Raw genomic sequence first — 12044 nt, forward strand, 5'->3', positions numbered from 1 at the left:
AGTATAGAAAATAATGATCTCTCCCTCTGGTATTTATGTAAGTTCCATGAAGGCAGAGACATTGTAGTACTCAAAACAGCTCTCTATACAGATTAGGTACTCAATAAGAAATTAAAAGAATGATCATTGTTCTTTCATGATTGAATCTTTAGGCTTATGTGTTAGGGGGTGTCTGGAGCACTCAATAAATATTGAATGAATCCCAAATCCACATTTCTTAGTCTCTCAACATTTCAACCTTCCATTTTCAAATACTTATAGTACAACTACATTTGTATGTCTTCAAATTCATTCTACTGCTATTTGCAATTTGCAATTAAACCCATCCAATGAATGTTTCATTTCAGTTATTATACTTCACAGTTCTAGAATTTCCATTAGGTTTTCTATAATTTTCATTTCTGTGCTGAGATCCTCTATCTGTTCACTTACTTAAAGCATTTTCATTTAATCTTTAAACATACTTTTTTTTTAGGACTTTTTAATTTAATGTTTTAAAATTTAAATTCAAGTTAGTTAACATACAGTAAACACTTTTAATACCTGCATTAACAAATAACAATATAACAAATAACAACAGCCATCTAATTTTTTTAACTATAGATCACATTTCAAGTCTTTGTATGTCTGATAATTTTTTATTGAAAACTAGACATTGTGTATATGTTGTACAGATTCTTGATTGTTATCTTCTGAAAAGTGATGATTCTTATTTTAGCAGATTCTTCAGTTACTGAGTAGTTACCTTAAACTAATATAGGCTTGGTTTTATGCTTTGTTAGTTCATATCTATGAGAAGCCGAAGGAGTTTCATTAAGTTCTAACTTGACAGGACTCAATCTTCATACTTTATCTCCCCTTACAATCTTGTCAGAGCTTGTTAGGGCAGACCTAGGGTAGGTCTTACTTGAGGGCATGGTCTTTACTCCCAAGTTGCAACCTTTCTAATCGTTTATCTGGATGCCACAATTGTTACAGAACTCCACCTTGACAGGCCCAGAAACCTAGTGTCCTGTAGCACTGCTTTCATGCCAACACTTTTTTAAATTAATTTTTTAATGTTTTTATTTATTTTTGAGAGAGAGAGAGAAACAGAGAGACAGAGTGTGAGTGGGGGAGGGGCAGAGAGAGAGGGAGACAGAATCCGAGCTCTGAGCTGTCAGCACAGAACCCATGTGGGGCTCAAACTCACGAACCGTAAGACCATGACCTGAGCTGAAGTCGGACACTTAACCGACTGAGCCACCCAGGCGCCCTTTATGGCAACACTTCTTGACCTCTGGTATCTACGTTCCATTCTCAACTCTGTGGCAACTGCTATGGGGTAAGCATCAGGCGGTTTTGCTCTAATTATGTACAGTCCAGCCCTCAGCCATGAACTTGTGGGCACCCTTATAAGGATTTCTGGGGCTACCTCTCTGTATAGATAGCTCCCTCTTCTCTGATGTCCACCCAATTGATTTCCAACTGCTTCAGCTGCTCCCCACTATGATCTCTGTCGTCTCAGTTCAGCTTTTTTACACCCATAGGAAGCTGGGTGACTGTGGGGCTCAACTGCTTAAGTTTCCCTTATTTCAGAAGCTTAAGTTTTTTGCTGCCCCAAAACAGTCACTTACATCTTGTCCGGTTTTATAGTTACCACTAATTCAGAAAGGGCTAGTCAAATTAATCATAGTCAGAAACAAAAATCTCCCTTCCCTCATATTTTTTGGAGTGGAATTAAGGAAAGAAGAGCAGCTGTTCTCAGGTGGCAAAACTAAGAAAATGTGACCTGCTGGAAGTCTTGGTTAGAGTTTTGAGGGGAGAGCTAGTCTGAGTGAAAGAAAAGTAGCAAGTAGAGAGAAGCAGAAATGGGAGTTAGTGAAACAAAGTTGGCAGCGTTTAAGTCCTTGTGTCAATACAATTATCCTCAAGTCCAGCTGACTTCTGCCCTTTTTGCAGTTTATTTACATGGACCATTAAATTTCCCCTTTTTCTTTCTGGGACAGTTGTTTGAATTTTCATTTGGAACCCTTAGTGAGGAGAGTCTTAAAAGGAATTAGATATAGCCCAATTAGAACTGAATATTTATGTGAAGACTGAATAACCTAGACTTTGGAAATGTATTAAATAACATCACATGGTTTGATTGTCTTATTGAAGCCATGGGGTCAGACATGTGAGGGAACAGAAGTTTCCAAGGCTAGCCATTATGACAAGTGACTATCCCCCTCATAACTACACAGTTTTTGTTTTGTTTTGTTTTATAGATTCTCTGTCCTCATATTCTAGCAAATTTTATGTTTACAGGTGTATAAAGGACAAGTCAAAAAGGAACACAATCTTAAGATTTTTTAAAATAAAGGAACATATTTTAGAAACGATGTTGAAGTTGTATTCACATTTTCCTTAGAATCATCCCTCCATGTATATTTTGGATTTTATATTTTCTCTTTATGGGTCAGTAGCAAGTGACCTGAACTTAAAAGGTTCTACCTACCCTACCCTTTCCATACCTCTTCAGCCTCATTTCTCTCATGATATTCTAGCCTCATAATTATGTTTCAGTTAAGTTGAAAACCTTATTATTTGGAAACTTAAGAGACCTTGAAACCTTGGAACTTTGTTTTATTTTTAATAGTTCTTATCACTATTTAAAATTAGCTGGTTCTTGTGTTTACTTGTATATTGTCGGACTGGTCCAACTTGAATGTAAGCTCCATGAGAACAGAAACCTGGTCTATCTTACCCACTACAGTATTCTTATTACATAAGATAATGCTGGGCACATAGGAAGCATTCAGTATTTGTTACACTAGCACTACGGTAAACAACCCTAATATAAATTTTTCTGCAGTCTAGTTTAGCTTAGCCTAAAATGAATTCTAAATTTGCTCAAATTTTAGTGTTAAAATGTAACTATTTGCATCACATGAGTGTGATGTGTGTATATGTGTCAGAATCAGAAAAATAGTAAAACAAGTTTAATTTTAATTTATTAGAACCCAGTTAAGTGATGATTTTAAAAGCAGAGTTTCCATCAAATTAACACTTAATTCCGGGCAAAAATACATTTAAAAAACCTAAATCTTAAGGCAGAAGTAAAATATTATAAAAACCAGCATGTCTAATACAGACTGTAGAATGTCAGAATTTTAAGATTCACATAGTATTTTATAGCACTAAAATGTTAATACAGTCAGAAACATTATCAATTGGTCCAAGATCTCTCAGTTTATAAAATGTCTAGACTGCTAATTGAAGAAATTTTGCTATATAAGTAATAGCTACCATATAATTAAGTGATTGTTCTTATGACAAAGGAACTAAGGCAGGAAATTTCATGGTTTTCATTTGTAAAGATTTTACAGTATTAAATATAAAGTATTACTAGAAGTATGTTTTAGATTCATCTTCCCACTCTAATGCCCAAAAGGTGTACATCAATTCCCTTTAACTCCATTTTAAAAAATTCTGTGAACTATTATACCTATTCATTATAGGCCTGATATACTCAGCAAAGGCATAAATTGCCATTTTGATTTGGTAGAAATAACAATTTTAGTAAATCACTATATCTTTTCCTGGTCATTAAATAATTTCAAACTGAAGTCTAAGAATTTTTGCACTTCTAATAAATGAACAGCTTTTTTTACCTCTGTAAGTTTGAATTTTGACTAGAACCTGAGCACAAGGGGGAAAAAAACATTTCATGTTTATATGCAATTAACAGTAGTCCTTCTGAAAAACAGAGTTAACAACCTTAAATGTCTCCTTGTGATCAAAACCTTTTATTTTGGGGTGGATAAGATTTAAAAGATTTAAATCTGAAAACAGGGATTAACTAGCTTAAGCATTCTCCAGAATAGTGTCAAAAAAGACAAATGCATTTAAAATAATTCTGTAAGTCTAGCAAATATGAGGCTTATGGGTTCTTAACATATTAATTACAAAGATTCTTCATCTTTATTACAAACTCTTAAGCTATTTTAATAAAACAGTTGTAGACCTCACTGCACTTCTACTTATTTGTGTGTTAATAAAAATCTGTTAAAACTCCTTATAGTACTTCTGAAAAATTCTAGTCAAATAAGATCACTAAAACTACCAGAGAAGCTTTGAAATGCTGATTGCAGATTCATTTTGAAGTTGATTTAGCTTCTTTCAGAATCTGGCATTTAAATCATAAATATTTTCACCAACTTGGACTCTGAAAATATAAAAAATTTAGCCAGTGATGGTTATCGTTAAACAGTACCAGTATTATGTGAAAAAAATAAAAATTGAAAAGATATTGTCAATCATGCATTTCACAATTTCATGAACTAAGTAAGGTATAACTCATAAATATTGTTATGTCTTTGCAGGTTACCTCAACTTCCATCAGGCCTCAGCTAAAAGTTAATCTGCCAAAACACATCAGCACTCATGTAAAATAAAAGGAGTAGGGAAATGATTTTGCACACATGCTGCCCAATGTTTGGCTTCCAGGTTCCAACCCCTCTTTTATGTGACTAGATATAACTCCATGAAGAGCATGAGATGAGGGGTAGATAGAACAGAACACCTGTTGGGCTAACAAGAATATATTAGTGTATAAAAAGTTTTTCAGTTGAATAACTGTTCTCACTGGGGTTATGCTATGTGCAACATATAAACCGTACAACCAATTTTTACTATTTGTCCATTTGTGGAAAGAATTAGGCTCAATAAAATGTAAAATATACATTAGTTCATTTTAAATGCAAAGATTACAGTTTTGCTTACTTTGTTTTTGGCTCAACTGTAATATAACAAAAAAAATCTCTGCTTTAATAATACAATATGAAAAAGTTCACATATGTACATGGGTACATTTCTTCATTAAAATTTTTCCTTAAATCTATCTCAATGTATCTTTACAACGGATACAACTGATCTTTACAACAAAAGTCAGAAACAACAAAGTAGAAATCATTCCATTTTACAGCACTTTAGGTTTTCTGAAGTTTTCCTTTAGGGCTTAAAGAACGTCATTGAAACGTTGTTTTCCATAGTCTGCAGGATCCATTTGAAGTTCTCGTTCCTCATCATCTGTAAGGAAAATAATTATGTATCAAGAATATTATTTTTAAAATCACTTGCAGAAAACCAATAAAATAAAGCCTCAGTAGTTTTCTATTTGTTATTTTATACCTTCTAAAATAGCGCTTTATTTCTTAGTTGCTTGGCTAAACAGTGAAAAGTCTGTCTTCCAGTCTTCTAATATATTGGAAGATTACTTAATTTAACAAATCTTTTGATGATAGTAGAGCTAGATATAGTTAGCCAAACTTTAGGAACCCACAAACATTGAGGAGTTGGTTCTTCTATATAAAATACATTATTTCTACTAAATGAATTAGTTCTATAAGTTAGTTTTTGGAGTGCCTAGGTGGCTCAGTCCGTTATGCATCCAACTCTTGATTTCAGCTCAGGTCATGATCTCATGGTTGTGGAATTGATCCCCCCACCTCCACCCCCATCAGGCTCCACGCTGAGTGTGGAACCTGCTTGGGATTGTCTCCCTCCCTGTCCTTCTGCCCCTTCCCTGCCTGCTCTCTCTCTCTCTCTCTTTCAATGAAAATAAATAAATAAATAAAATTTAAAAATAAAAGTTTTAGAAACCGTTCTGTATACATTTTCATGCCCTTAAGAACCAAAACTTTTTTTCTAATTACAAAATCAATCCACACTCATCACATAAAAATTGGAAAATAAAAGATAGGAAAATAAAAGCTACTCATAATCCCAATATTTAACATTATAGTGAATTTCTTTGCTCCTCTGCAAAGAGCTTAGCAGCAACTTCTTAAATGATATACTAACCAAAATTTAACTTCTTCTTTACCAAAAAGAAAAAAAAAAATATTACATAATATTGTTAGTAAGATCCTCAAAGTCACTTTGAGTAGCTACATTAAATGACTCTTTAGAGTTTGACTTATTTGGATATTGACAGGTTTTTCTGGGTCCTTCTTGGCTATCATCTGCCACTTCACATTACTGTTTATCTCGCAGTAGCAATCCTTTTCTAATTTTGTTACAAACTACAGGTTTTGAAATAAGACCGCTCAGAATATTAAAATTATGTTAGAACAAGAATGAAAAGTAATTTAATCAAAGCAAAGAGACTTTCTTTCTAGTATATGGCTTTTAATGACATCTGTTAGCTCCTCCAGAGCCTTGTTTTTTTTCTTTTTTTCTTTGTTTGGTTTTCTTATTTTTTTCTTCTTTTATTCTTCCACAGCCTTGAAAAATGATTTTTCATACTTTATAGTTCACAGTTACAATTACCCAACAGCTTAGTTTTTGATAGATTGAGATGTTACTATCATAATTGTCCAGAAATATAATTTTATATAATTTAAAGAGTTATATGAGTTATAAATAAATATAATTTTATATATTTCAAGAGTCAGAATCCCAATTCACATGTATACTATAGCTTTCTGAAATCTGTCTTTTAGATTTGATAGGTTTGCTACCCTTAACTTCTCTAGTATATCCTATGGTAAAATTTTGTTCAAGAAAAATGCTATGTGATATATGTACTGTGTATTTTACATAATGATGTGTTCTTATTTCTTCTTTATTTATTCATTTTTAAAAATGCCAAATAACACAACTTTTTCTTTCCTTTCAATAACTTTCCTATTAAACTTACAGAAATTCTCATTTAGAATTGCAGGCAACAATTTTGCATCATAGGCCAACAAAATTATCTTGTATCTTTAATAGTGTAATCCACTAGCTGTGATAAGATAACCCCAGATCTGTTACAGGCAGAGGCTGAAATTGTATCCGTAATCACATCTGCATTTTGAAAAAATGCTAATATCTTAACATAGAACTTGTTGGACTTTAAAAAATTATCTTTGGTTTTAAACAGGAAAATGATCACTGGCACCTCTCCAGAAAGTTCTCCTTAGAATCCATGTTATGGGATATCACCTTATGGCTATAAATACATCTTTCATGACTTCAGTAATTAAATGAAGACTTAATCACCACAGAGGGGTGGGAAAAGCAGCTATACAAAAGAGAATTCCTAAAAATTTAACAGGAAAGTTATTGAAAGTAGGTATGTTGGAAGACTTTTAAATGAAAAATTATAAAGAGAAGGTAAGAGCAAAGCTCTAGGAATAAAAACACTGAATTCTAGTTCTGGCTCAGTCCCTTAACAAATCTGATCTAGTTTCTAAACCTCTTTAGACCTTTAGTTACCTTCTCAGTAGAATACGGATAGCAACTGTTTATCCTATATCAAAATAATAATAATAATAATAATAATAATAATAATAATAATAGTAATGTATAAGAAGGAGTCTTTACTTCCAAAGTCTTCTATAAATATACGGAGGAGTTTGTTGGTTTTATTAATTCATGCTTTTAATCAAATTTTAATACTGTGCCTTCACATTATTCAGAATTTCACAGGACTTTTGGAATATTGCATTTTTCTTACACTGAACTATTATTTACATTAACTAGAGTCCACTTTCAGTATAGCTATTCTAACCAGAATTCAAATTTCTACTGACAACCTATTTGCATGTACAGTATTTATAAAGTATGATGAAATTACCTAGTCAAATCTGATATAGAATAACAACCTGAAAACTAAATATATATATATATTTTTTTCATTTTACAAGGCAGCAAAATCTGTAAATAGCTCATTAACATAAAATGACTATTAAGGAAATAGAAGGACATTCATAATTTATTAAATAATTCCTAAATTCCCTCTGAAGTCAAGAAAGGATCACCTCCATAAAGCAAGCTCTACCAAATAAGAACATCTTGGGGATAATAAGGCAGTGAGGCTCCACTAAAAAGTACACGTTAATCCACAAACCAAAGTGTAATTATCCTCCAAAGCAGGCAATCCAAAGAAAAATATTCTGTATTTGCTTTAACTTCTTAAAAATTATTATTCAACAAACACTTATGTAGTGCTTACATTGTGGAAGACCTGCCCTAAGTGCTGAACAAATATTTGAGTCATATAATCTACATAACAACAGCTTAGTTAAGTAACTATACCTCTATTTTACAGATAAGGATATTGAGGCATAGAGTTAGGTAATTCACAAGGTCACAGAGCTGGTAAATGCTGGAGCTAGGATTCAAATCCAGGCAGTCCAGCTCCAGAATCCAGGCACTCAAGCATTAGGCTCAGCTTCCTTCCATAAGCACATAAATACAACCATAAATAAATATGCAGGTCATACTCTGTTAAAGAAACTTGGAACTTCTATGGGATTAAAGATAAGAGTAAAGAGAATTTATAAACATCCATCTCCTTATTACAATAAAGAATGAATTAAAAGACATATCCATCAGATGCAGAGCATTTCCAGAGGTAATCTTTTCATTGGGTCACTTAATTTTTTTTTTTAATTTTTTAAAATTTTATTTATTCATTTTTGGGAGAGAGAGAGAGCAAGAGCAAGGGAGGGGCAGAGAGGGAGACACAGAATCCGAAGCAGGCTCCAGGCACTGAGCTGTCAGCACAGAACCCGACGCGGGGCTCGAACTCACAGACGTTGAGATTATGACCTGAGCTGAAGTCGGACACTCAACTGACTGAGCCACCCAGGCGCCCCTCATTGGGTCACTTAAAAGAAGGCAGGAAAAAATTTTTTTTACACCAATGTAAATAAAATAATATTTTTTTAGGCTGCTTCAGGAAACCAAGAATTAAAAATCAAAATAAACCAGAATTGTAAACACAGGAAAAATAGGCCTCACTTAATTCTACAAGAAAACACTTTACAGATAGTAGTGTCCCAAATGATCAATACATATGAACAAGCATCAGAGATAAAGCTGGCAGATAAACTCTATTGGCAGAGTTGCTGCCCAAATCTCCATTGACCTTAGCTGAATCCAGAACCTCAGCACTATAAGTGGAATCTCTAATCCTAGGGACCCAACAGATTGAGGAAAAGCAAAACAAAACAACAACAACAAAACTCCTCCTAATATTAGAAAGAGTAGAGAAGAGCCCCTAATAGTATTTCTGAAGTACATGTTTCAATTTTAATTGAAGTTGACACAATGTCATATTAGTTTCAGGTATACAACATAGTGATTCCACAAATCTATACATTATGCTATGTTCATCACAAATACAGCAACCATCTGTTACAAGCATGTTTCAATTTTTGATATCTCTGGCTGCAGAGTCTTAATGGCAGTAAAGATTTTCTTTCCTGGGTTTGGGGGAAGATATGTTTCAGGCACGCTCAAATCTGAAACACATTCTCCCATTATACCTGTGTTGTATATAGTGATTCCACTGTGAATATGATCACAGAATTTTAGAACTGAGAAGGACCATCTATTGTAGTTCAACAGTCACATTACAGATGAAGAAACTGTGGCCTAGAGAGTTAAAGTGACTTGAAAAGCAATACTCAACGGCTGGTCTCCTAACCTAATGTTTTTCCCCCTACTCTTTTCTACTGCCTGCTTTGGCTACAAGTGCAAACTGGCCTAGGAACCCAACCGTTATTTCTACATTGCAACTATGAAGAAATGTTCTTAAATTCTAAATATTCTAACTTAATAATAAAATTTAGAATCCAAATTATTGAGGAACTAGGGAACAACCATAATTCCCCCTTCCCACTTTCTGGACAGTTAATACCATACCTAAAGAATCCCTGAAAGCATGTTTTAAATTATTTGGCTCTCCAATACTCTTTTTTAGTCAGTTCACCCAAACATCCCTCTTCACTAGCTGCAGCTGGTGGCTTTGTTCCTATCATAAAGGAGTCCCCTTGGTAGCTGTCCTATCCTTCTACTGCTGTCATCTAGTGAACCCCGAAATGGGATAAAAATGTAAGTGGCAACCCCCAGCTCGAGTAAGATTGAGTTGCAAATGAGGAAACCCCAAAATCTAACAATCCCCTCCCTACTTCACTGAGGGTATCACCTTAGGTCATTTCCTTATATTCCTTAGAACTGATGCATTTATTTCCTTGTGAAAGGAAAGGAAGAGCAGCATGAGGATACTGGTGACCTAAAGTGGAAAGTTACAATGAAAACTGGGGATGGGAGAGGGAAAGGGAAAAGGGTATAGGAGAGAGAGAGAGAGAGAGAGAGAGAGAGAGAGAGAGGAGGCACTGAAGATAAATGTACCTACCATGGATAAAAGCCATACAAAATATCTGAAATTTTGTGATAAAAGTCATTAACTTTAAGATAGCCAAAAGCATAAGAAATGTCTTTCAGTTACAGCTGAAATTATTTGCTCTAATAAAACCCTCAAAATTATCCAATGATATGATAGAAGCTCTTAGGAAGAAAACTAGAGAATGTTTAAACTATAAACTAAATTTATAAGACCAGAAGTTAAAGTAAAGTTTAAAGTTCTAAAACTCAATGAGAAAGCATAAAATTATCAGTTAACAACACTGACCTATGTAGGCTAAGTACTATGGGGGGTGGAGGGTGGGGTGAATATGAAGGCAGAAAAGGACACAAACAAAATATAAGGCAAAATAAGTGACAATTCCTGCCCTCCAGAGCTTGGTAATCTAATTGGTGATATGATATACATGCATGAAAAAGCCTCACAACAATGTTATAAATAATTGCAAATAAAAACAATTCAAACAAACACAAAACAATGAAAAAAAATGGTAAAATTTATGAAAAATGGATGAGATTATAGAAAAGGTAGGTATAATTTATTCTAAAGCCCCAAACAGCATTTGAGAAGTTCTCATGAATGTATCCTTATAGAAGTCCTAGAATAATTATTATCTCTTTCTATTCCCAACAACCATTCTTCCAAAACTAGCATGTACTATCGAAACAATCCTGCATGGAAGTCTGAGTCTCTAAGTTTCCCTTTTTCTATTAACTACAAAGTATCTGAGGATAACTATAATTTCTTTTCAGTTTTATAAAAACAACTCTTGTCAATGAACATAAGTAAGATGTGATTACTTAAAAAGAGTTAAGGAAGAAATTGAGAGAGTTTACATTGGAAAATACTTCATGCATCACATTATAAAATAGAATACATCACACATTATTATGTTCATAATCAACTTCTACAGAAAAGAGAAAAAGTTCCACAAAATACTACTAAATGATATAAGCAGGCAGAAAATAGGCCTAAAAACTCATAATAATGTAATATACTCTGATATGCATGCATGGGTAGGGCTGCATGCACACAGGTAGATTCTGAACTTTTAATAAGTTAAAAGCTCAGAAGTTACATAGTTAACAAGGAAAATATGTTGAATCTGTGTATTAAACATAAAACAGACAAATCTTTTCAAACTGTTAAATATAAATTTTCAGCCTCTCAGAAAAAAGTTCAAAAACAGCCTTCCTATACTCAATCAGTAGTGACATATCTTATCTTCAGTATGGAGACTATTCTCTTTGGGACTTCCTTTATAACAAAAAGGCTGTCTGGTCAAAATATGTACCTAGAATAACGAAATGTTTTCAGATAAGAAATTGGAAAAGAATTATTTTCTGGGAGTATTTGCCGTAGGTAAAGCCTGGAGACGTTTAAAACAATTTAAATCTAAAATTTCTGAATACTTTTGAGTTTCAAATTATAACTATATCAATAATACATATAACTAAAATGAAAATACTTAAAATAATTAAAATCTAAAAATATGACTATCATAAAATTGTTTTCAAAATAAAATTGAAAAACTACACAGAATCTCTTTGTATTAAGATTGTAATTCTGTTAATAAGTGGGGAAAATTCTACACAAATTCAACCAAAAAATTTAGAGGTGGGTTTCACGGTCACAGCATGGAGGCCAAGCCCACGCTCACCTTGGACGTCTTCCTCTCCACCATCACCATCTTCTTCCTCATTGTAAGCCAGCTCAGCCTGCTTGTCTGCCTCGTACTCACCTACGTTACCATCATCCCCATTATAATCCGCCAGTTTAGAGCCATGCTGCGGATCAACAGGGGATTCATTCTCATCAAAGAATCGGCCTGTGAAGTAGGTAGAGGATTAATTCAAGAGTAAAGAGGAAAAAAAAAGAAGGG

The 12044-nt window shown here is 33.5% G+C and overlaps 1 protein-coding gene across 4 annotated transcripts in view; it reads right to left on the minus strand.

The window, feature by feature from the left end:
• Window positions 1–2958: 2958 nt before the first annotated feature.
• The window catches only part of GOLM2 (golgi membrane protein 2), a 104495-nt gene continuing 95409 nt past the window's right edge, over window positions 2959–12044 (minus strand). For 2 of the 4 annotated variants that reach the window (XM_042942170.1, XM_042942169.1), the window contains exons 9-10: window positions 11823–11990; window positions 2959–5052 (exon numbers count right to left, since the gene is read on the minus strand). In XM_042942170.1, coding sequence (XP_042798104.1) covers window positions 4982–5052; window positions 11823–11990 — 239 coding nt within the window. In that variant the 3' untranslated portion in view covers window positions 2959–4981. The remainder of the gene's footprint in view (window positions 5053–11822; window positions 11991–12044) is intronic. The other 2 variants (XM_042942172.1, XM_042942171.1) reach the window with 1 other exon arrangement.

The sequence above is a fragment of the Panthera leo genome, chromosome B3, assembly GCF_018350215.1.
Source record: "Panthera leo isolate Ple1 chromosome B3, P.leo_Ple1_pat1.1, whole genome shotgun sequence".
NCBI classification, from domain to species: Eukaryota; Metazoa; Chordata; class Mammalia; order Carnivora; family Felidae; genus Panthera; species Panthera leo.